Source organism: Chiloscyllium punctatum, chromosome 42, assembly GCF_047496795.1.
Source record: "Chiloscyllium punctatum isolate Juve2018m chromosome 42, sChiPun1.3, whole genome shotgun sequence".
Lineage (NCBI taxonomy): Eukaryota > Metazoa > Chordata > Chondrichthyes > Orectolobiformes > Hemiscylliidae > Chiloscyllium > Chiloscyllium punctatum.
The window spans coordinates 12,290,183-12,314,236 of NC_092780.1; the positions used below are offsets into that span (position 1 = coordinate 12,290,183).

Here is a 24,054-nt window from a genome sequence, read left to right on the forward strand (position 1 = left end):
TGAAAGGATTGTGTTTGTGACATTTCAAAATCCAGGTAATTCTGGCGATCAATCTGGAGGTTATTAGAGCTGAGAAAGTTTAGGCTCTTTGATTTGTGAAATGTTCATGTTGGTATATTTGGAAAGGACTGTTTAATTGCTCCTACAGTCCATGGCAATGAAACTGTAAGGAGTCAGTTAAGTAGGTACCCAATAAAGTTCAGATAGAGGTGTAAGTTTTCATCACAGATCTGACTTTCTTGTAGTTGGGATCATAACATATGTAAAATTCGAAAGCTCAATTGCTGCAACATTTCATTTAGGCCTGTGGTGGCAAATGTCCAATCTCACATAAGCATGACCTGCCGACAAAGACTACTGTCCCTGTGTTAATCTAATGAATGACGGTCAGGTGAAAAGGCCACTTCTATAAGGTAGTCAGTAAATGGGACAAGACTGCCTATGGGCAGGACTCTCAGGGCTTTATTTCAGTTCATTGATCATCACTGGTATTAATAAACAGAATTGCCAAGAAAAATCAACGCTGATGTAAGTTAAACATGTATAATTTAAGTCTGTGCTCATCCATCCTATTGATATATACACTATCATGTGTAGATTACAAAAGTCAGTAATTCTGATTAAAAGGAATAAAGGAAATACTGAAGCCACAACTAATTAATTCCCATGTATGTCTGAGTAAAATACTGCGGTTAATTAAAGTCACTTTGCATTTAGTTAGTGGAAGTAAAATGTTTGATCTCCATTAGCCAATACTAGATGCCCCACAGATATTTTAAAAGACAGAAGAAAAAATCTTTAAAGATAATGTTTGGAGGAAGAACTTCACTTATGTATACCAGCAAAATTACAAATGCTTTCTCCCTAAATGCACTTACAATTCAGAAACCCAAACATCCTTTGCTAGCTCTAAGAGAAGAGTAATGGGGCTCTCAAGAAATAAAACTATTAACTGCATCTAAAAGAGATTAATATTTTTATCAATCTATCACCTTAACAGCATAAATGTATAATAATACACTATTATATATTAGAAAATAAATAACTTACTGTTGAAATACATCTTTCTCACCTCAATATCTTCTCGGTGTCTTTTCCTCTGTTTTGCTGTGGCCTGATTCTTGTTATGTGAGGAATGAGCACTCAGGGCACACCAGACAGATAGCCTGCATTTAACACAAGAAATAGGTTAAATCAATGGAACTCCTCTGCTCCTAATAAACACTACAATAAACAAATTAATAATCATTACAAAATAGTCTAACATGTTCACTAAAAAGTAGTTGTGACTTTAATTTACTTTTTTGCATGGCAAGGCCAGCATTTGTCTTTGAAATGAGTGGCTTGCTTAGTCACAATAAGATAATACCAGGTAAGAACGGCAGATTTGTTTTTCCGAGTAACAAGGTGCTTATTGATGGTAATCATTATGAATATAATTGCCAAGACTAATGTTCAAGTCCAGATTTTATTAATTAAATTTAAATTCTACCATTTATTGGGAAGTCATGCTGAGGTTATACAGGACATTTGAGAGGCCTCTTCTGGAATACTGTGTCCAGTTCTGGTCCCCCTGGTATTAAGTTGGAGAAGGCTCAGAAAAGATTTACCAGGATGTTGTTGAGTATGGAGGTTTTGAGTTATAGAGAAAGACTGGATAGGCTGGGACTTTTTTTCACTGGAGAGAAGGAGGTTGAGAGGCAACTTTATAAAAGGTTATAAAATAATAAAGTGCATAGATAGAGTTAATGGTAGTTGACTTTTCCCTAGGATGAGGGCGAGGGGGAGGGGTTTCAAGACTAGGTGGCACATTATTAAGGTGAGAGGACAGAGATTTAAAAAAGACATGAGGGGCAAATGTTTTACACAGAGGGTGGTTTGTGTGGAATGAACTTTCTAAGCAAGTGGATATAGGTACAACTACAACCTTTAAAAGACCTTTGGATAAGTACATGAACAGAAAGGGTTTGGAGGAATATGGGCCAGAAGCAGGCAGATGGGATACGTTTAGTTTGGGATTATGGTCGGCATGGACTGGTTGGACCAAAGGGTGCGTTTCCGTGCTGCATGACGCTATAACTATAGACTAGTCCCCTGGACTACTAATGCACTGATATTCACACCTAGTACAATCTACCCTTTTAAAATTTTAATTGCCCTGCTGCAGGAAGTTTTGGCCATTCTTACTCTCACAGTTTGAAACTGAAATGTTCAAATAATGGTGAGGTAGAATCTCTGTTTATTAGAAACCTAAATGAGACGCGGACGGTTTACAAATAGTTCAAGGGATTCCAAATGCCTGTGGACAAATATTTGAAAGACTTCATTTGCTTTACTCTGGAGTCAGGTCAGATCCTCATTCTCTCCAGTCACATTTTTCTAGACAGCAGCAGCTGCTGATTAATTTTTAAATTCAATTCAATTCAATTTCACTTTATTGTCCCTATGGACATTCATTTCAGGCATATTACTCATTTCACTTAAATGTTAAAAACAAATAAATAACTCCAATAAGAAAATTATCCTACCAGAGAGGTCAAACTTTCATTAAAATGTTTTGGAACTATTCCAATGCATTAAAATAAAATGTTATCCTTTGGCAACTGAAATTCACTGTTTAATTTTAAGAAGCACTGCAGTTGCTGATTTTTGGGAATTAGTGCAACAGCAAGTATCTAAATTATCTGTTTTATTGGATTTAGGCATGTAGAATTTTATTTAGAAACAATCTTGCAATATGTAGTTTATTGTTGCATGGTCTTAAAGCTTTCAAAGACGTTTACTGTGTATTACTATCATATGTCATGCAGAATCTACAAATTCACTTAGTGAATTAAATTTAACAACCGAAACGTTTCTATGAGAAGCTCAGTGCTATGGTTTCATAATGAAATAAAAACTGTGGGCAAGGGAATATTTCGAATTAATTGAATGAGCTTTATTTCTGTTGGAAAGCATGTTATGTGCAGATTCTAGACAAAGACAAAGCCAAGGTTCGGTGGCCAATTCTCCAGTATATTAAACTGACAACCAACATACAGCATCTCACCACCCACATAAAAAATACTTAACATTTACCAATATCCATGGTATTGTGCAATGGTAAAAACCTGACGCTTTAAGAGGCAAAAGAGGACAAATGTGACAAATAAAACATTGTAAATTTATTGCTGCTTGGTACTGAGGTATCCCATTCATCCCGGAAAGAGACATTTTGGTTTACTGATCAAACATCATCCTGGTTATAATAAAGCTGACTTAGGCAAAAGTATACACATATAGATTATTTCCTTCTTCCATGGAATGACACAACAGGTGTTTACGTTTTGTACAAAGAGTCCATGAGTTTTCTCAACAAAGAGAAAAGCTGCGCTGACAGCAGAAAATGGTTTTGTTCTAGTAACATGAACTGTTAAGGAAAATGACTTACTTGGCAAGAGCTCGTCCAGGTGGGTCCATGAGCATTTGCCACTTCAAAGAGTTGGTCAGGAGTCCAGGCAGGATATGGCCCAGCAGGCCTAAGGTGATCTGTTGCATATCCAAGCAAAACACACTATGAAGTAGCTCAACAGCTTTGTAACAATGCTCTCTCCTTGTCTCCTTCAACAGTTCCTAAAGGAGAAGATAATACATGAATTAAGCAACTTGCTGGAGATGCTGAGCTAAATCCTTTCAAATGCAGGGCAGAGGTATAGGCTATAGTTTGGGCCAAGATCCCAGAGTGGGGAGCAGAGCGAGTGTGGGCCGGGTCCCAGAGCGGGGAGCAGAGCGAGCGTGAGCTGGGTCCCAGAGCGAGTATGGGCCGGGTCCCAGAGTGGGGAGCAGAGCAAGCACGAGCCGAGTCCCAGAGTGGGGAGCAGAGCGAGCGTGGGCCGAGTCCCAGAGCGGGGTGCAGAGCGAGTGTGGGCCGGGTCCCAGAGTGGGGAGCAGAGCAAGCGTGGGCCGAGTCCCAGAATGGGGTGCAGAGCGAATGTGGGCCAGGTCCCAGAGCGAGCTTGGGTCGGGTCCCAGAGCGGGGAGCAGAGCGAGCGTGGGTGGAGTCCCAGAGTGGGGAGCAGAGCGAGTGTGGGCCAAGTCCGGGAGTGTGGAGCAGAACGAGCTTGGGCCGGGTCCCAGAGTGGGGAGCAGAGCGAGTGTGGGCGAAGTCCCAGAGTGGGGAGCAGATCGACTGTGGGCTGTGTACCAGAGCAGGGAGCAGAGCGAGTGTGGGCCGTGTCCTGGAGCGGGGAGCAGAGCGAGTGCGGGCTGAGTCCTAGAGTGGGGAGCAGAGCGAGTGTGGGCCGGGCCCCGGAGTGGGGAGCAGAGCGAGCGTGGGCCGAGTCCCAGAATGGGGAGCAGAGCGAGTGTGGGCCGAGTCCCAGAATGGGGAGCAGAGCGAGTGTGGGCCGAGTCCCAGAGCGGGGAGCAGAGCGAGCGTGGGCCGAGTCCCAGAGCGAGCGTGGGCCGAGTCCCAGAGCGAGCGTGGGCCGAGTCCCAGAGCGAGCGTGGGCCGAGTCCCAGAGCGAGCGTGGGCCGAGACCCAGAGCGAGCGTGGGCCGAGACCCAGAGAGAGCGTGGGCCGAGACCCAGAGAGAGTGTGGGCCGAGTCCCAGAGCGAGCATGTGCCGAGTCCCAGAGCAGGGAGCAGAGCGAGTGTGGGCTGAGTGTCAGAGCAGCGAGCAGAGCGAGTGTGGGCCGAGTCCCAGAGGGACGAGCAGAGCGAGCATGGGCCAAGTATCAGAGCGGGGAGCAGAGCGAGTGTGGGCCGAGTGTCAGAGCGGGAAGCAGAGCGAGTGTGGGCTGAGTGTCAGAGTGGGGAACAGAGCGAGTGTGGGCCGAGTGTCAGAGTGGGGAACAGAGCGAGCGTGGGCCGAGTCCCAGAGTGGGGAACAGAGCGAGCGTGGGCCGAGTCCCAGAGCGGGGAGCAGAGCGAGTGTGGGCCGAGTGTCAGAGCGGGAAGCAGAGTGAGCGTGGGCTGAGTGTCAGAGCGGGAAGCAGAGCGAGCGTGGGCTGAGTCCCAGAGCGGGGAGCAGAGCGAGTGTGGGCCGAGTGTCAGAGCGGGGAACAGAGCGAGTGTGGGCCGAGTGTCAGAGCGGGGAACAGAGCGAGCATGGGCCGAGTCGCAGGGCGGGGAGCAGAGCGAGTGTGTGCTGAGTCTCAGAGCGGCGCGCAGAGCGAATGTGGGTCGAGACCCAGAATGGGGAACAGAGCGAGCGTGGGCCAAGTCCCAGAGCGGGGAGCAGAGCGAGTGTGGGCCGAGTCCCAGAGCGGGGAGCAGAGCGAGTGTGGGCCGAGTCCCAGAGCGGCGAGCAGAGCGAGTGTGGGCCGAGTCCCAGAGCGGCGAGCAGAGCGAGTGTGGGCCGAGTCCCAGAGCGGCGAGCAGAGCGAGTGTGGGCCGAGTCCCAGAGCGGGGAGCAGAGCGAGTGTAGGCCGAGTCCCAGAATGGGGACCAGAGCGAGTGTGAGCCAAGTCCCAGAGTGCACAGGACAAGTAAGGCTATTCTATTTTATATATTTAATTAACTCCTTACAAGTTAATGCATGTATGAGTAAAGAGATTGTTGGTATTACAAAGCAGTGTCATGGAATGCTAACACATCAATGAGCATCTGCAATCTCCATACCTTCATCAATACTCGTTGAATATCCTGAAAACCCCTCACCTAGTGTTGTGGGTAGACCTATAATATATGGTTTGCAGCATTTATGAGGATGGCTTACCTTCTCAAGGCAATTAGTGATTGTCAATAAAAGCTGACCATGCCAGTGATGCCCATAATTGATTAATGAATGATAAAAGGCATGCACAGTTCTGATTTTGTTGTGCTACTGGAATCAATAATGTTAAAAGTAATCACGGCTGGGGAGATCGGTTGATATGTTTACAGATGCAGTGAGAACATTGCAGCTCTGGTAAATCAGTTAAGACTGGTCAACATATGAAAGGAATGGGCAAGAAAACACCTTTGACTCCATCAAGACTGGCCATCAATTGATTAGAGAGCCTCACACATCAGTCATTTACCATTAAATAAGGGTGTCTCCTGTATACAAGCAAAAAACATCAAAACAGTATACAGCCAACCATTTCAATGTATTATTTCAGGACCATTTGCTTATTTTTAATCAACATGATATTACCCTTCAATTTTAACAAAACTACTTTATTGGTTAAGGAAATAAATGAATTTAATTAAGCTGCAATTTCAGATTCTTGTTGCTGAAGCAATATAGCAGTTAGATCCAACCTATGACTACTATCATTATATTTCTATGGTGTTTACAGGACAGAAGGCGGCCAATTGGCACAACATACTCATTACAATCAACAAAGATCTGCCTGCACTAATTCCACAGTCCAGCTTCTGGTCCATAGCCCTGGAGAGTGTGGCAATACCAGTGAATATCTAAAGACTGCTTAAATGTTGCATGGGTTTCTGACTCAATCACCATTCCAGGCAGTGAGTTCCAGTTCTCCCACCACCCTCTGGGTGAAAGACTTTCTCTTCAGCTCTTCTCTGAGCCTTCTACCTCAACCTTAAATCTGTGCCCTATGGTTAATGACGCCTCTACTAATGAATAAGTGGCTCCCTGTCAATGCCTTTTTTAAATCTTACAATACCTGTATTAGGTCTCCTCTCAACCTTTGTTGCTCCAAGGAAAAGAAGCCTCGCCTATCCAATCTTTCCTCATAGCTCAGACTCACCAGCCCAGGCAACATCCTGGAACGTCTCCTCTGCCCTCTCTCTAGTGTAGTCACATCTTTTCTACACTATGGTGACCAGAACTCCGCACAATACCCACCTTTTGGCCCAAGTCGTGTTTTATGCAGTTCCAGATTTACCTCTTTCCTCATATACTCCATGCCTCAGCTAACAAAGGCAAGTGTTCCATGCGTCTTCTTAACCACCTTAACTACCACCCTGCTATCTCTCAGGGTCTGCAGATATATACACCAAGATTCCTCTAATCTTCAGAAATTTCTAGGGTCCTACTATTCATAGCTTAAACAGTTGCATTGTTAGCCCTCCCCATGTTGATTACTTCACACTTTTGCTGGTTGAATTCCATTAGCCACTGCTCTGCCCAAATGACCAATTTGTTATCTGCAGTTTACAGTAATCTGCATTACTTACCATCCTACTAACATCCGCAAACTGCATAAATCATCCCCCTTACATTTAGATCCAAATCACTAATGCACAGCACAAACATCAAGTACCCCAGCACTGAGCTCTGTGGAATGCCAATGCAATCAGATTTCCTATTGCAGGAACATCCCTTTAGCATAACCCTCTGTTTTCTGACCCTCAGCAAGTTTGGACCAACATCCAACATACCACTTTATCTTGGATATCATTGGCTCTCATTTTCTTGACCAGTCTGTAATGAGTGACCTGATCAAAAGCCCACAAAAGGTCAAATGCATTACCTCAAAAAATTTAATCAAATTTGTTAAACATGATCTTTCTTTCAAAAAATCTATGCTGACTGTTTCTGATCAATCCAGGTCTCTCCAGGTGTAGATATATTTGATTGCTCAGAATTCTAATTACATCACCAAAGATTGGATCGACTATCCGCCCAATCCCTGTCTCCCTTTCTTAATAATAACTAGGCATGGGTAGATTAGATTAGATTAGATTAGATTACTTACAGTGTGGAAACAGGCCCTTCGGCCCAACAAGTCCACACCGCCCCACCGAAGCGCAACCCACCCCCACCCCTACCCCTACCCCTACCCCTTACCTAACACTATGGGCAATTTAGCATGGCCAATTCACCTAACCTGCACATCTTTGTGACTGTGGGAGGAAACCGGAGCACCCGGAGGAAACCCACGCAGACACGGGGAGAATGTGCAAACTCCACACAGTCAGTTGCCTGAGGCGGGAATTGAACCCAGGTCTCTGGCGCTGTGAGGCAGCAGTGCTAACCACTGTGCCACCGTGCTGCCCAAATAATAAATGATGTTTCTAGATTAGTGGTGCTGGAAGAGCACAGCAGTTCAGGCAGCATCCAAGTAGATTCGAAATCGACGTTTTGGGCAAAAGCCCTTCATCAGGAATAAAGGCAGTGAGCCTGAAGCGTGGAGAGATAAACTAGAGGAGGGTGGGGGTGGAGATAAATGATGGCCAGCCAACGACACCCATGAGCCAAGAGTGAATTTTGAAAAATCTTAGCAGTCCTCCACTGTCCTGGCTTCTCACCTGTGGCCTGAGAGGATTTGAAAATTGCTGACAGGTTCCTGATATTTCTACCCTTTGCTATCATTGGGATTTCCTTGGGCTGTCATCAGTTCCAATTCCTCCTGACTCTGCATGAAATAGAATGGTGAGCTACTTTTCAAATTACTTCCAAAAAGCCTCATCCCAAAGAATGCCTTGATATCATTATTATCCACATTGGATTTTGAGTAATGTCTTCAGCGCAAATGGAAGTGACAAATTACAATCACATTGACCTAAATTTCAGTCACAAGACAGCTCAGTTTCATACACCTACCTTAATGAGGTTATTACAGAACCAGTACACTCCTCCCATATGCAGCAACGCCTCAAACACATGGATGGAGCGGCTGTCCACCCAGCCTTTATTCAGGATGTCATTGAAGTTGGTAATGAGCACTTCTTTAATTGGCTTCTTCACTGGCAATAGATTCCGGTATGGGATAGGATCTAGGTTTGCTGAAGGAAATTTGATGGAGGTTGCAGTCTGCTGCAGGACATCAGCACACATTTGCTCCAAAATCAGGCTCATAATAACCACGCTGGAAAAGAACACAGACATTAATAACAGCCTCTCCTGATTCTGTAATGGGTAAAGGTACTGACCCTGGTTTAACCAAATGGTTATACATTCAGCCTTACAAACGCTAAAGGTCTCATCCCTTCAGGGAGGTGGTGGTGTTGCAGCATTGTCACTTGGTTTGTAATCTGGAGACTCAAGCTAATGTTCTGGGGACATGGGTTCAAATCCCACCGTGGCAGTAGTGAAATTTGAATCAGTGAAAATCTGGTTAGACTAAGCTCCTTAGATTAATGGTGACCATTGTTGAGTGTTTTTACAACAGAAGGACATCTGCTGCACATACCCAGGTCTGGCCAACAATGAGACTCCAGGCCTAGAGCAATGTGATTGATTCTTAAATGTCTTCTGAAAGGGCCTGAGGAAGACATTCAGTTCAAACAGCAATTAAGTGTAGGCAATAAATTCTGGCCTCATTAGTGACACCCACATCCCAACGAAAACATACAAAAAGGAGAGGCCATCAGGTTTTGCAAAGCCATCCTCAGAGAGATGGCAGTTACAACTGGTTACAGTCAATGTGCATCATGGAAGCGATAAAAATAATTAACTAGCTTTTGATTCATTTTCCAATTCTTTGGCTGGAAGACCACTCATTGGTGAAAATTTGACTTCATTATAGTACGGTGTATCTTGTTTAGAGTCTGTGTGTAAAGTAGCAACTTGTGTAGGTTACTCGAGAGCTGCTTGCACTTATGAATTAACACACCATGAACAGCACCTCTAGCAGAGGAGGGAAGAAAATTCACAGATGTAAATCAGTTTAAAAAACAAGGCACAGCTTCATTATCCCCTGTCAATATTGTCAAAATACATTCGACGGCATCCAATTTAACTACAGCATTACCAACCAATCACAGAACTAATGCCAAAACTGACCAAAAAATGATACCTTAAAAATGAAAACAAAATACAAAATAAGATGTTTATACAAACAGATGCTTATACAACTGGAGCATGCATTTTTCTTAAGGAGAAACACAAAGTTGAGTTCAGATGATTATGACTAAATTGCGAGCTGATAGTTATAAGTAATTGGCTAAAATTTGATGACAACCTATTGAAAATACATTCTTACAAAACTAATGATATTGAGGCAGGTTCTAACTCTCAACGCTGAGACCCAATGAATTTACCGCTCATTGTAGAACTGAAGTGTGTTTTCTGCATACAGTGGTGTTACAAGCTGGCAGATCATCTGTAGTGGTTTCTCACGTTCTTCCAGACCCAACATTCTTACGTGTGCCACTAACCAAGCCACTGCACAGATTGCCATGCTGCAAATCTTCCCTTTGATGTTATCGGTAATTTTCTGTTTCAGATTAAAAACAGAAAAACTAAGCAGTCATTATTACAAATTCATCCCTAACAGTTCACAGACTAATTGAAATTTAAGTCACACATTACAAATGTCTCAACATACATATGAGCCAACTTTACTTCTTAAACTAAAACAGAAGGACAATGGACTGATATTGGACACCAAAACTTCCAACCTTTTCAACAGGGTCAATAGAAAACAGCTCTTAGTTGAAGAGCCAATAACAAGAAGGCATAATTTTAAGGTGAAAAGCAGGAAGTTTAGGGGAGATTTGAGAAAAAAAGCATGGTGTGGGATCTGGAACATGCTGCCTGGGAAGGTAGATGAGGTGGGAAAACTCACAACCTTTTAAAAGTACTCGGCCAACTACTTGAAGTGTCCAGACATTCAAGCTATGGGCCTAGTGCAGTAAAGTGAGCCTAGCGTTGGTAATAGTATGCTTTTGACAGCACAAACTTGATGGGTTTTCTGTACTCTATGATACTATGAGATGAAGAACACTTGGAATAAAACCAGCTGGGGCATAAGAGAAACAATTAGCAAGAAAAGAACACCAAAGGGCAACCGATTTAGAGCTCAAAAAAAAACTGAATGTTCAGAGTCTTTGAAACAGAAGCAGAGTTATGGGTTCAACATCAGAAAGGTACTAAATTAGTTGGAGTTCAGCACTGTTCATGGTTTCCTCCAAACAGTACAATTTTCTAGTGGACTAAACAAGAAAGTGTTCTACTCTAATTTTCCCAGGTTACTTATTTTGTAATCATTTCTCTTTTTCATAGTATTATTCTTGTGGTTCTCAGATTGTAGGAAACGTGTCCATGAAAAATAATGAATTAAATGAGATGTTGGGGTTTAATCCCACCAGCAGGAGCCATCCTCCAACAACTCATTTATTATTTTTCATGGACACATATCCTACAATCTGAGAACCACAAGAAAATCTAACCTTTTTATTGCCTACTGCTTACCTATATGCACTTCCAGTAAGAAATACTGAATAGCGTTCGGGAATAGAAACACTGATAATATTTCGTTCTCTAAATCACTGTCATGCTCATCAGATCAGTTTACCTTGCACAAGCTAAGAATGGAACCATTTCGTTTGTGGAATTAATTGGCAGTGACTTTACCGAATGTCCTTTAGGTGCCAGTATATTTTCTTATTACAATGCAGTCCAAAGGCAATGATCTGGAGAACCAATCCCTCTGATTAATTTTTCTTGTGCATGGCATACTTATTTAATTAAATGGGACGTGTACATTTTACATGGGAACTTCCAGATTACTGTGCAGTCATGCAGATTCAAGGAAACATGATCTTGAACCTGTACTGAGGACATGCATTCCACACTATATTGATAAGTTCATAGCCCTACACAGCAAAACCACAGCATTACCTGCACTGCCTCAAATGTCAGAAGTCCATGCTCCCAGGCATTAAGAACTTCTAGGATAGCTGCTGGTGTACAGGAACATACCTCGTGCCATTTCACCTGGCTTGGAAGTAAAGCATAAAATGGATGTAGTTAAATCGTAGATATGCTGCACACTGAATATTCCAAATGGCAATATGGTAACAGAGCATTGGAGAAACAACAGTTAATACAGATAATGAAAACAAATGAAGGTATTTGTACAAAGCATCAGAGGATGAATATTCAAAAACAGAATTAAAACAAACAGAAAAATCATATTCAACTAAAAAATTCAGTTTCTTCACCCATAAACTAGCTCATCTATACAGTTAAAGTTGTTCTTTTTTTAGCACTGAATAATTTTGGATTGCAGATTTGATGCGCCTGGAATAGTAAATCCAATCTCTCTTTTTTATATACTGATCAAATGTCTACTTATTTCACAAATTTTCACTTTTAAATATAGATGGGTCAGAATAACTGCATCAGTAAATAATTCAACAGACACACCCTGTATAACCAGTTGGTGTGAGCTACAGTTAGAAAAATACTTGTGAATATCTCAGTCATTGTGAACTAAGACTTAAAAAACTTTGTCTGCATTGATATATGGAACTAAACTAAGAAAGATAAAGCATCCGAAGAAAAACAGATTAATGTAAACTCCCAAGTCTTGCATATATCATGTATCAATAGAGATATGAGCTTCTAGACTATCTGTGAGATCAGCTTTATTGAAGAAAATACAGAGGCAGAAGGCAGGAAACTATAGGTAGTTAGGCTAAGATCTATAATAGGTAAAATGCTAGAATCTATTAATAAGGAAGTTACAGTAAGATACTTAGATATCACACTGCGATCAGGCAGAGCAAACATGGTTTGTGAAAGGGAAATCATCTTTAACTAATCTACTAGAGATTTTGGAAGGTCTCATTCACGACGAAGAGAGGTGAACTGATAGATATGGTCTACTTGGATTTCTAAAAACTTAAGACGTAACATCAAAGGCAGTAGCACAAGACAGATGGTGTATAGGGTAACATATTAGCATGGATAAAGAATTATTTAACTAACAGGAAGCAGAGTAGTGATGAATATGTATTTTTGTGTTGGCAAGCTGTAACTAACCAAGTGCCAAAAGGTTTGGGTCACAAACTCTTTATAACTATAACAATGACTGGAAAGAGGAGGTGGAATGTATGTTAGTAAGTTGCAAAGAGGAAGAAGTTGACTGCAATGAGATATACATAGTTGAGTGTGTGGATGAAAAAAAATAGCATTTGGGTATAATATGGGTGAACATTCACTTATTCACTTTGATTGGAATGATGAGTAGAAAGCCTGCAGTTATTTCCACTGCCACTGCACTAATTGCCCATGCAGTCATTGTACCTGTGATGTCACTGACAGTGGTGCAGCAATCAGGTACCTACATCTAAGATTAGCAGCAATGAGTGTTTTACAAAATTTTTAAATGAGTTCAAATCCTGGAGTATCGATTTACTTGGTACCCTACTTCAAATACTTGCCTGCCTTGCTCCTGAACTGTCACTTCCTCTCACTTACCACTTTGTAACCTCTCTGTTCAGTGTCTGGAAGCAACAGACCAAGGTGACAAGTGGGAGAGAGGCTGAGAGTGGTCAAAAGCAGAGTGACTCAGGAGATAGCATGTGGGGCAACAAACTGGAAAGGAGAATGCCAAATGAAGTGGCAAGTGATGGCAGTGATAGGTGCAGGGGCAAATGGAGCTGAGTGCCAAATGGAGCTGAGTGCCAAGTGGAGCGAGCGATTTGGCAAGGATTCTTTGGTTGTACTGCAGCAGTGAGTCCTGCTCAAACACTGTGTGAAGTATAGAATATAGAACAATAGAGCGCAGTATGGGCCCTTCAGCCCTGTGAAACCAATCTGAAGCCCATCTAACCTACACTATTGAACAAGCTGAGAGGGCAACTCAGGTCAGACAAACCATTTGAGGCAATACATGGGAGGATGAGACACCTACCACTCTGCATCCTGAAAATAATCATCAAACAGAATTACGGCAAAGCAAAAGCAGGTAGCAACATACACGAGCTTCATTTCAGTGGAGGAATTGAGATGAGCCACAAGTGACTCCACTTTCGTGGGGTCAGCACGGAATCCTTGCTCTGGATTTAAGATCTTCCCTTCCTCAGGCATGCAGGTCAGCATCCATGTTTCAAAGAATACCACCTCTCCTGATGTGCTGGGCTCAGACAGAATGACCTGCAATAAAAGCACAAACACTGTTACCAGTTCGAGCTGCAAAATTTGATTTAAATGATGACAGCAAGGGAGAACGCATCTATGTTTACTTGGCATATTACATACCCTCAGGACATTAATAACATTATTTTAAGAAGGTCGATGACATATTTTTACAAGTTTTTCATCGATTGCATAAAGAAGAAAAGATGCCACATCAAGCTGTCAGGTGAAATCTATCAAATTATTTTAAAATACCATGATTAGACCCACACCTTCTCAAACTATTGTTGCTCTTCAACAATTTAGCAGCAGATTTACAAGAAATGCAAAGAGACACAAGAAATAAAGACAATTTTACTTTTCATTTAACATTCACATAAATTGACAAAAATGATTTATCCTCTGAACCATAGCACTAAATGTGCACAGAATTCCAATAAATCAACTTCTGCAAATGGTCCTGTGTGGACACAAATTTGCAGTACAAATCTCAGTGCCGACACTAATAAATGTTGGAAAGGTCTGGTTCAAAATTGGTATAAGAACAAATGATTTGTAGCAATGCACTGCAGCGAACCTCACTGCACAGAATTTAATAATTTGGGGCGGCACGGTGGCTCAGTGGTTAGCACTGCTACCTCACAGCGTCAATTCCCGCCTCAGGCAACTGACTGTGTGGAGTTTGCACATTCTCCCAGTGCCTGCGTGGGTTTCCTCCTCCAGTCCAAAAATGTGCAGGTTAGGTGAATTGGCCATGCTAAATTGCCCGTAGTGTTAGGTGCGGGGGTAAATGCAGGGGAATGGGTCTGGGTGGGTTGCGCTTCAGCGGGTCAGTATGGACTTGTTGGGCCGAAGGGCCTGTTTCCACACTGTAAGTAATCTAATCTAATAAATAGGGACAATATATGAATAGCATCAATTAAGTTTGCTTGCTGAGCTGGAAGGTTTGTTTTCAAACGTTACATCATCATACTAGGTAACATCTTCAGTGAGCCTCCGAATGAAGCACTGGTGGTGTAGCCCGCTTTCTTTGGGTTGGTGATGTCATTTCCTGTGGCGACATCATTTCCTATGGTGATGCCATTTCCTGTTCTTTTTCGCAGGGGATGGTAAATGGGATCCAAGTCAATGTGTTTGTTGATAGAGGAGGGCTACACCATCAGCGCTTCATTCGGATGTTACCTAGTATGGTGACAAAACCTCTGAAAACGAACCTTCTAGCTCAGCGAGCAAATCTACATCAAGAACCACAACCTGAGCTACAAATCTCCTCAGAACCCGCTAGTATCAAGTTAAGCACATAAGGCTGGAAGACAATAACTGGATTGTTACTTTTGTGTATAATTCAAGAGGGTCTTGTGGCACAGTTATTGTGCTCCCCCCCACTTGACCAAAAGGTCTGTGTTCAAGTCCACCTGTCCTGGAAATGTGTCACAGTCATTCCAAACAGGCTGATTAAAAAAAATATATAAAAAGATATTTGCTAAAAAGGTCCTAGTGGCACAGAAGGGTCAGTTACCTCAATTGTCTGGACAGCTGGATTGCAATGCAGCATGGGTTCAATTCCTGCACCAACTGAGGTTACCAGGAAAGACTCTTATTCTCAATCTCTCCCCTTGCCTGAGGTGTGGTGACCCTCAGAGTTAAATAACCACCAATCACTGCTCGCTGATGAAAGAGTTAGTCTCTGATCTGGTAGGACTATGGCGACTTCACCTTTTAGTAGCACAGCAATAGCGTCACTACCTCAGAACCACAAGGTTCAGGTTCAAGTTTCACCTCAGGATGTGATAGCCATGGACATGTGACATAACACACCAAACAGGTTGATTAAAAAGATACTTAGTAACCACAGGAATAGAATGGAGTCAGGAGATATGTACCTATAATATTTCAACTCAGTGATTAAATTTATTCCAAACAGAGACTGGCTTTGGTTTCATTTCTCATGAACTGGCTATAAAGAGTATAACACAATGGGTTCTTTAAATCATTCTCTCACTGAGAATTTTGGATTTATTCAGCACTGATCAACAGTTCACATAAGAATCCTTTCTAAACAGCCAGAGGTTCGAAACTTCAATAGAGGAGAAACCAGCAAGTAAACGTGCAAGGAGGACCAAGCTGCTCAAGTCCAACAGCTGGGTTGCCAGGACACAAGGTGGATTTATTGAACCGAGTGCAAACCATACTTTACCAGTTTTACCCAGATTACATTAAGGTGAAAAATATAGATTCTTAAGTACACTGTTAACAGCTAACTGCTTTCGGTACACATCAGAATCTGTACAAAATTATTACTATTTTGAATCATTAAAGCTTAGCCTACTAGCACTGATTATTACTATTATTATCACTTCCTGTCTGAGTTTGGCAAAGTTTCAGAACCTTGTATTGAAAGGAAAAGATTGGAAAGGTAAATTGAGATGAAGGAGATGTTCAGTTCTTGCATTTCATGCTTCCAAAGAAACTCCAGCAAAGTGTCAAAGACAAGAAAGGAAGATATTGTTGGCATTCAGCACCTTACATAAAAATAAGTGCAAACTACTTGGACTAAAATAAGTGCACTTGTGATGACGTAGGTGTAGGTATTGTTCTCAGTAACATTTGAAAATCCATTTAGTGATAGCAATTTACAGTTGTAGGTGTGATTACATTATCACAAATGTAGTGACTAAACATAGACTGCTTACCATACAATACAAATTGCAGTTCTAATAGATTTAGGAACCCTTTTGCACTTACATCAGATCCATAAGTTTGAGCAACATGGCACAACATGAGGAAGGAAATATCGAATAGCAGTGCTCGGACTGAAGCTGCTTTTGCTGCAGACAAGGAAAGATTGAGCATATCAGTCAATGGGTTTTATTTAAATAAGCAAAGGACACTATACATTTTATACAGGGTGGGTATGAAATCTAACAAGAACTTTACAAAAAGCAAATGAGCAGGCTTCTGAGATTCAGACTTTTTTCTACAAAATATTGGTTCTGCCAGAAGCAGTGTTGGTGTAACTGGTACCACTCAAGTGCTAATTTAATACTAATATAATTTAATACTTGTTTTCCATTTTCATATTTCTAATTGAGCTTATATAAATTTAATGACTGACAAGCTGTATACACCAAGTAAAAACATTAACTTCTAAAGAATGCATACTTTTGCTTATCCAGATCCACTTCTTTATACTCAAATTTCATGGGAAACCCAAGGAGTATACTTAAGAGGGAGATCAGGAGGGCAAAAAGGGGACATGGGATAGGTTTGGCAAATAGGGTTAAGCAGAATTCAAAGTGATGTTAAAAATACATTAAGGACGAAAGGGTAACTAGGTAGGAACAGGAACCCTCAAAGATCAGCAAGGCAGCTGGAGATGGGAAGATACTAACAAAGAATTTTGCAATAGTGTTTACTGTGAAGGAGGACATGGAAATATACAATGTGGGGAAATAGATAGTGACATCTTGAAAAATACAGAGGTGGTGAGCTGGATGTCTTTAAACACATAAAGGTGGATAAGTCCATGGGATTTGATCAGGTGCTCACTAGGACTCTGCTGGAAGCTTGGGAAGTGATTACTCGGTTCCTTGCTGAGATATTTGGAACATCAATAGCAACAGGTGAGGTGCCGGAAGACTGGGGGCTGGCTCAAGTGGTGCCACTATTTAAGAAAAGTAGTAAGGAAAAGCCAGGGAACTACAGACCAGTGAGCCTGACATCGACGGTGGGCAAGCTGTTGAAGGGAATCCTGGGGGACAGGATTTACACATATTTGAATAGACAAGGACTGATTAGGAGTGGTCAACATTGCTTTGTGCGTGGGAAATCATGTCTCACTACCTGATTGAGTTTTTTGAAGAAGTATCAAAGAGAATTGATGAGAGCAGAGCAGTGGACGTGATCTATATGGACTTCAGTAAGGCATTCAACAAGGTTCCCCATGGGAGACTGGTTAGCAAGGTTAGATCAGATGAAATACAGGGAGACTAGCCATTTGGATATAGAACTGGCTCCAAGGTAGAAGACAAAGGGTGGTAGTGTAGGGTTGCTTTTCAAACTGGAGGCCTGTGACCACTGGTGTGCCACAAGGATCAGTGCTGGGTCCACTGCTTTTTGTCATTTATATAAATGATTTGGATGCGAACATAGGAGGTATGATTAGTAAGTTTCCAGATGACACCAAAATTGGAGCTGTAGAGGACAATAAAGAAAATTACCTCAGAGTACGATGGGATCTTGATCAAATGCGCCAATGGGCCCAGGAATGGCAGATGGAGTTGAATTTAGATAAATGTGAGGTGCTGCATTTTAGAAAGGCAAATCAGGAAAGGACTTGAACACTTAATAGGAGGGTCATGGGGAGAGGTGCTGAACAGAGAAACCTGGAGTGTAGGTTCATAGTTCCTTGAAAATGGAGTTGCAGGTAAACAGGATAGTCAAGAAAGCTTTTAGTATGTTTTTCTTTATTGGTCAGAGCATTGAGTATAGGAGTTGGGAGATCATGTTGTGGCTGTATCTGACATTGGTTAGGCAACTTTTTGAATATTGTGTGTAATTCTGGTCTCCCACACTGCAGGAAGGATGTTGTGAAACTTAAAAGGGCTCAGAAAAGATCTACAAGGACGTTGCCAGGGTTGGAGGGTTTGAGCTATAGGGGGAGGCTGAATAGGCTGGAGTTGTTTTCCCCGGAGCGTCGGAGGCCAAGGGGTGCCTTATAGAGGTTTATAAAATCGTGAGGGACATGGATAGGGTAAATAGACCTGGGTGGTGGAATCCAGAACTAGAGGACATAGGTTTAGAGTGAGAGGGGAAAGATTTAAAAAGGACCTAAGGGGCAACTTTTTCATGCAGAGGATGATGCAAGTAGGTTAGAGCTGCCAGAGGAAGTGTTGGAGGCTGTTTTAAATTACAATATTTAAAAGACATCTGGATGGGTACATGAATATGAAAGGTTTAGAGGGGTATGGGCCAAGTGTTGGCAAATGGGACTATATAAATTTAGGATATCTGGTTGTCATGGACAGGTTGGACTGAGGGGTCTGTACATCTCTATGACTATGTACCTGTCTGTATACAGCTCTTTACCAATCAATATCATGGCAGTGTAACTACATAATCTTCTAATGATTAAATAAAGATTAAAATTTAAAGAGTTAAAATTCAATCATTGCAAACCAAAATAGTTTGCTTTGGACATTCATAAAACGTCATTCTTTCCTCTAACTACAGAAAATATACTGGTTTCTCAGATAGCTCACTGAGTCAGTGTACCACATTGTGTTATGGTGACCTAAATAAATAGACTCTTTGCTATAAACCGATCTTTACCAGAGAAGACAGGCCTAAAGATGGCCAACAGCTCAGTATTATCGAATCACCCTTGCTGGAAAGAACAAATGTGCAGCCAATGCCATGGAGTCTAGTTAAAATGACCAGCCCATTCCACCATGATCAAACAGTCAGCATTTACAGTCCATGCTAATACAGCAAGAATGGGCAGCTGGACAGGATATCAAAAAAAGGACAAGACTCATTAAGCCAACTATTTACCCAACATTGTATTTTAAGAAACAATGAACGCTAATAAGTCAGAAAATAAGTTCCTTTCAGTAAGGTATTCTGGACCCTTAATACATTTAAAGATACGTAGAATGAAGCAGAATTATACCTACATCCTTCTCCACTGATGTGCTTGGCAAATTCATTTAACCTGAATAAAACACAACAGAATTAGGAAAATATAAATTAGAATTCACAAGTTGCAAACCTGATAACCACAAAACAACATAAGCAATGCCAGAAGAAATTTGAATGTCATGGGATTCCTGGCATAGTTGATCTCATATTTTGCAAAGGCCAACAGCTTTGAAAACTCAGATTGTAGGCAATAACAATATTAGCAAATCATTCATGTTGTTACTAAAGTAAATCAGATATTACATTTTTAATATAGTGATGCATGACAGATTGTAACATGCAGGACAAGATTTTTATAACATATTAAAAGGCCTGAGTTGAGCAAAACCAAGTCTGTTTACTACCTTAGCCCCTCCATTCTTCACTCTGCTTGTGCTATCTCCAAATTTGACAACTCCTATGTGCTCCTGACACCCCACCCTCATCCTCCACATAGCATAAATTGCAGCTAATCAAAAACCTGACTGCCTGTAGCTTATCCAACACCAGTTCCTAAAATCTATCATCAAGATGTCTGCTGGCCCTTTTCACTTCTCAATGCCCCAAATATGAAAGTCAAAGCAGAAAATGCTGCAAGTATAGATACTGGGAACCTATCTCCAGTGCAGGGCCTTAGTAAGCACAATTAGCCAACATCATCAAAGACCCCAGAGGATTGCAGAGGCTCAGTGACTGGGTGTACTCAACAAAGAAATCATTGGATATCTAGATATTCAAGACAACAAGGGATATGTGGAGAGCACAGGACTAGTGCACTGAATTGAAGTTGAGACGTAATCTAGCTGAGAATAAGAGGTAGGCTATTTAGGACTGAAGTGAAGGGGAATGTCTTCATTCAGAGGATGGTGAGTCTTTGGAATTTTTAACCACAGAGGGATACAGAGGTCCAGTGACTGAGTATATTCAATACAGCAATCAATGGATTTTTAGACATTAAAGATATCTAGGGTTATATGGAGAGCACTGAAAAGTGCATTGAATTGAAGGTCAGCCATAAACGAGTTCAATGGGAAGCAGGCTCAAAGGGCCAGTGACCAATACTGGCTCCTATTTTTTATGTTCCAACACAATATTTCAATCAGCAAGAAAGACAAAGGTCAATAGCTCAGATATTTATCATTCATCCGACGCTAACCAAGCTTGTTTATTCCCTGCATTCTATTCGTCCATTTAAGATAGGTCAGGTATAACTACTCATCTGAGGAAGCAAATTGTTCATTGAAGTTCTTTTTCGCTGAGCCAAGTCTAAACAGATATGGTAAATTTAAAAAAAACATCAGAAAGGAAATCATGAGCATCAGCCATGATAGCAATATTTTCACTGTAAAGTCTCCTTGTACTTACTTCACAAATTTCCGAGCAAATGATTTCAGTTTCCCAGTAGCAGCAGCAGCTGCCAATAGCAAATCCAAGCTCTTCCCAGAAAGCATGTGGCCCAGCACTCCCAGAAGTCCCTCAGGAGATTTGGAATGGTCTGCATCCATGGTCTTAAGGAGTACAGACAGAGAGGTTTAAAATAGTGCATCTTGTATTAATATAAATGGTGTTTAACATGACCCAGCCTTGCCTATGTTAACAGTTCTTCAAGAGTTACTGTGTGTAGTTACGTGTACGAAGTTAAAGTAAAGATAACAACACAGAAGAGAGTTTTAACATATCTATAACAAGAATGTAACATGTTAATTCTCATCTATTAAGAAACATTTGTGTGTATAAATTATTTAACATATTCACTATTAAACAAAATAGCAATACAGCAAGCTCTAGGTCACAATATTTAATTTAATATGGATAATGTAGATTCCATTTAAGATTCATTAACAATGCACAGGCAGACTCATGTCCAATAAATATGAGAATGGTTAAGTTAAAACATTATTTACTAGAACTTTCAACAGGATGCTTCATAAATTTAGACTGGAAGTAACACCACACCGAGAAAGTAAGTGATATAAAGTCTCCTCTAAGAGATGACACTTCTGACTCTGCCACATTCTCAGTCGTAAACTTGTACCAGTAAAGGTTATGTCTTTACATTTTTGGACACAGTCTTGAACCCATGATTTTTGCACATAAAGCCAATATAATCAAAAGCCCCTCCCACTCCAGTTATAATCTCTTCCAAACTCTTCTGTCAGGCAGAAGATACAAAGGCTGGAACACATGTACCAACAGGTTCAAGAACAGCTTCTTCCCCCCCGTTATGCTGAATGGGTCTTTCAAATTTCAAATCTAATGCTGACCTCATTCTGTGTGCATCTTCTCTGCAGCTGTAAAATTGTTTTCCTCGCTCTGTTCTATTATTCTTAAACACTTGGTATGATATGGTCTGCTTGTACCGCGCACAAAACAAAATGTTTTACTGTACCTAGGTGCACATGACAATAACAAATCAAATCAAATCAACATGAAGGGAGCAGTGCCACTACTGAGCAAAGGCTAAAAAAAAAGTCTTTTCAAAATTAAAATGGTCGAAAACAGAATACTGAAAACTCACCTTTAATATATTAGTGACTGTGGGTTCTGCACGTAGAATAAGGCCTGGATTAGGTTGAATACTGGCATTTTCAGCAGACTTTAGTCGTGGAGCCAATTCCCTATCTGCTGTTCTGCAGTATGAAGATGAAAAAGGAGGGCATTAGGAAATTATTTCAGGTGTCAGAAATAATCTTAAACATGTCTGTATAAATTATTTTGTAGAAGGTGTGCAAACTCAGCAATCAGAGGCATGCAGTATCTGAAACAGAGGCTGTGATATTGAGTGGAAGCCTTCACCACTGTACGCATTATGTCAACTCAAGTATATCACAAACATCAGAACAATAGTAAGCCACTCAGCCCTTCAAGCCTGCTCTGTCATTCAATGGCTAATCTGATTTTAACCTCAAATCTATATTCTTGCATATACCCTATAATCTCTAATCTCTCAAATCTATGATTAAAAGAAATTTGCCACTAAATTAGTAACCACTTGCATTTAGTTGACACGGTAGTAGAAATTGAAGAATCACACAGGAGATTTGCGGGAAGTACTCAGATTCATGAAGGGTCTGGATAGAGTAGGTGGAATTAAACTGTTAAACTCCAAAAAGGATTGGGAAGAAGAGGGTGCAGATTTAAAGTAATTGTTAAAAGGAGCAAAGACAACATGGGAAAATCTTTTATTTTCGAAACTCAAATTGTTATAAGTCTGGAATGCACTGTCTGAGACTGATGGTGGCAGGTTACCTCAAAGCATTCAGAGGATTCGAGGAGCAGATGGAAAAGGAAGAATTTGCAGGATGACAGGGAGGAGGCAGGAGGATAGTATCAGCCAAACTGCTCACATGGAAAGCTGGTGCGGATGGATGGTCTCAGGCTACAGTCTGATATTGATCAGCTGGTAAATTGGGCAGAGCAATGGCAGATGCAATTGAATCCTGAGGTGATGTATTTTCAGAGATCTAATAAGAGGCTGGATTTACACAATGAATGGCAAGTCCCTTGGGAGGACATTGGTGTATAAGTTCATAGATGCCCGAAGGTGTCAGCACAGTTCACTAGGGTGAAGGAGGCGGCAGACAGGATGCTTGCCTTCATTAGGCAGGGCACAGAATACAGAAGCAAGTCTTGTTACAACTTTATAAAACATTGGTTAGGCCACTACATGGAATACTGTATATATAGTTTTGGTTGCCATATTACTGGAAGGTCGCAACTGCATTGGAGAAGATGCAAAGGACATTCACCAGGATGTTCTCTGGGATGAAAAGTCTCAGTTATGGGGAGATACTGGATAGGCTGTGTTTGTTTTTCCTTTAGCAGATGGGGCTATTGGAGGATCTGGTTGAGGTATACAAAAGTATGAGAGGTTTAAATGGAATAGATCATGGCCTGTCTAAAATCAAAGGGTATAAGTTGTAATGTGAGGAGTAAGTAGTTTAGAGAGGAACAGAGGAAAAGCTTTTTCACCCACAGGGTGGTAGAACTTTGGAATACACTGCCTGAGAAGGTGGCTGAGGAAGGAACTCTTGCAATATTTAACAAGCAGCTGGACACGCACTTAAAGTGCCAGGGCATAGTAGGCTTTGGACCAAGTGCATGTGTATGGGAGTAGTGTAGTTTGTAAAGTTGGCATAGAAATGGTGGACCAAAGAGCCTGTTTCTGTTGTGCATGACTCTCTGTGACACAACAGCCTGAATGGCCTCTTTTTGCATTGAAATGAGGGCAGAACTGCCAAAGCTAGTAATTTACTCAGAAATCTGATGATTTGTGTGAGATTTTTGAAGTGTTTAAATGTCAAATGGGAAACTTAAAATTGAAGAGAAAATTATTAACGTGAACATGGTAACATTTTGATATGGAGCACAAGCATTTTAAAGAAATTTGCAAACTACTTGTCAGTAAATTGCAAGTGTTTATAAAACTATTATTTTGAGAATTTAAATAAACTCAAACCTTGAAATGAAAAGCAATGCAATTCATTTACTCTCATACTTTATCGATACCATTCCATAAGATAGTTTTTGTGAAAAGAATGAAATATATGCACAAATATCATTTTCCATAAAGAAGAAAGAGCTGCACGTGATTAAAGTTTTCACTTTTATTTTGAGCTTTATCACT

The 24,054-nt window shown here is 41.3% G+C and overlaps 1 protein-coding gene across 3 annotated transcripts in view; it reads right to left on the minus strand.

The window, feature by feature from the left end:
* med24 (mediator complex subunit 24) overlaps positions 1–24,054 on the minus strand; it is a 71,101-nt gene that overhangs the window by 17,579 nt on the left and 29,468 nt on the right. For 2 of the 3 annotated variants that reach the window (XM_072561408.1, XM_072561405.1), the window contains 10 exons: positions 21,946–22,057; positions 20,793–20,935; positions 19,424–19,461; positions 16,494–16,576; positions 13,525–13,766; positions 11,505–11,604; positions 9,923–10,098; positions 8,484–8,748; positions 3,431–3,612; positions 1,073–1,166 (listed from right to left, as the gene is read on the minus strand). In XM_072561408.1, coding sequence (XP_072417509.1) covers positions 1,073–1,166; positions 3,431–3,612; positions 8,484–8,748; positions 9,923–10,098; positions 11,505–11,604; positions 13,525–13,766; positions 16,494–16,576; positions 19,424–19,461; positions 20,793–20,935; positions 21,946–22,057 — 1,435 coding nt within the window. The remainder of the gene's footprint in view (positions 1–1,072; positions 1,167–3,430; positions 3,613–8,483; positions 8,749–9,922; positions 10,099–11,504; positions 11,605–13,524; positions 13,767–16,493; positions 16,577–19,423; positions 19,462–20,792; positions 20,936–21,945; positions 22,058–24,054) is intronic. The other variant, XM_072561407.1, reaches the window with a different exon arrangement.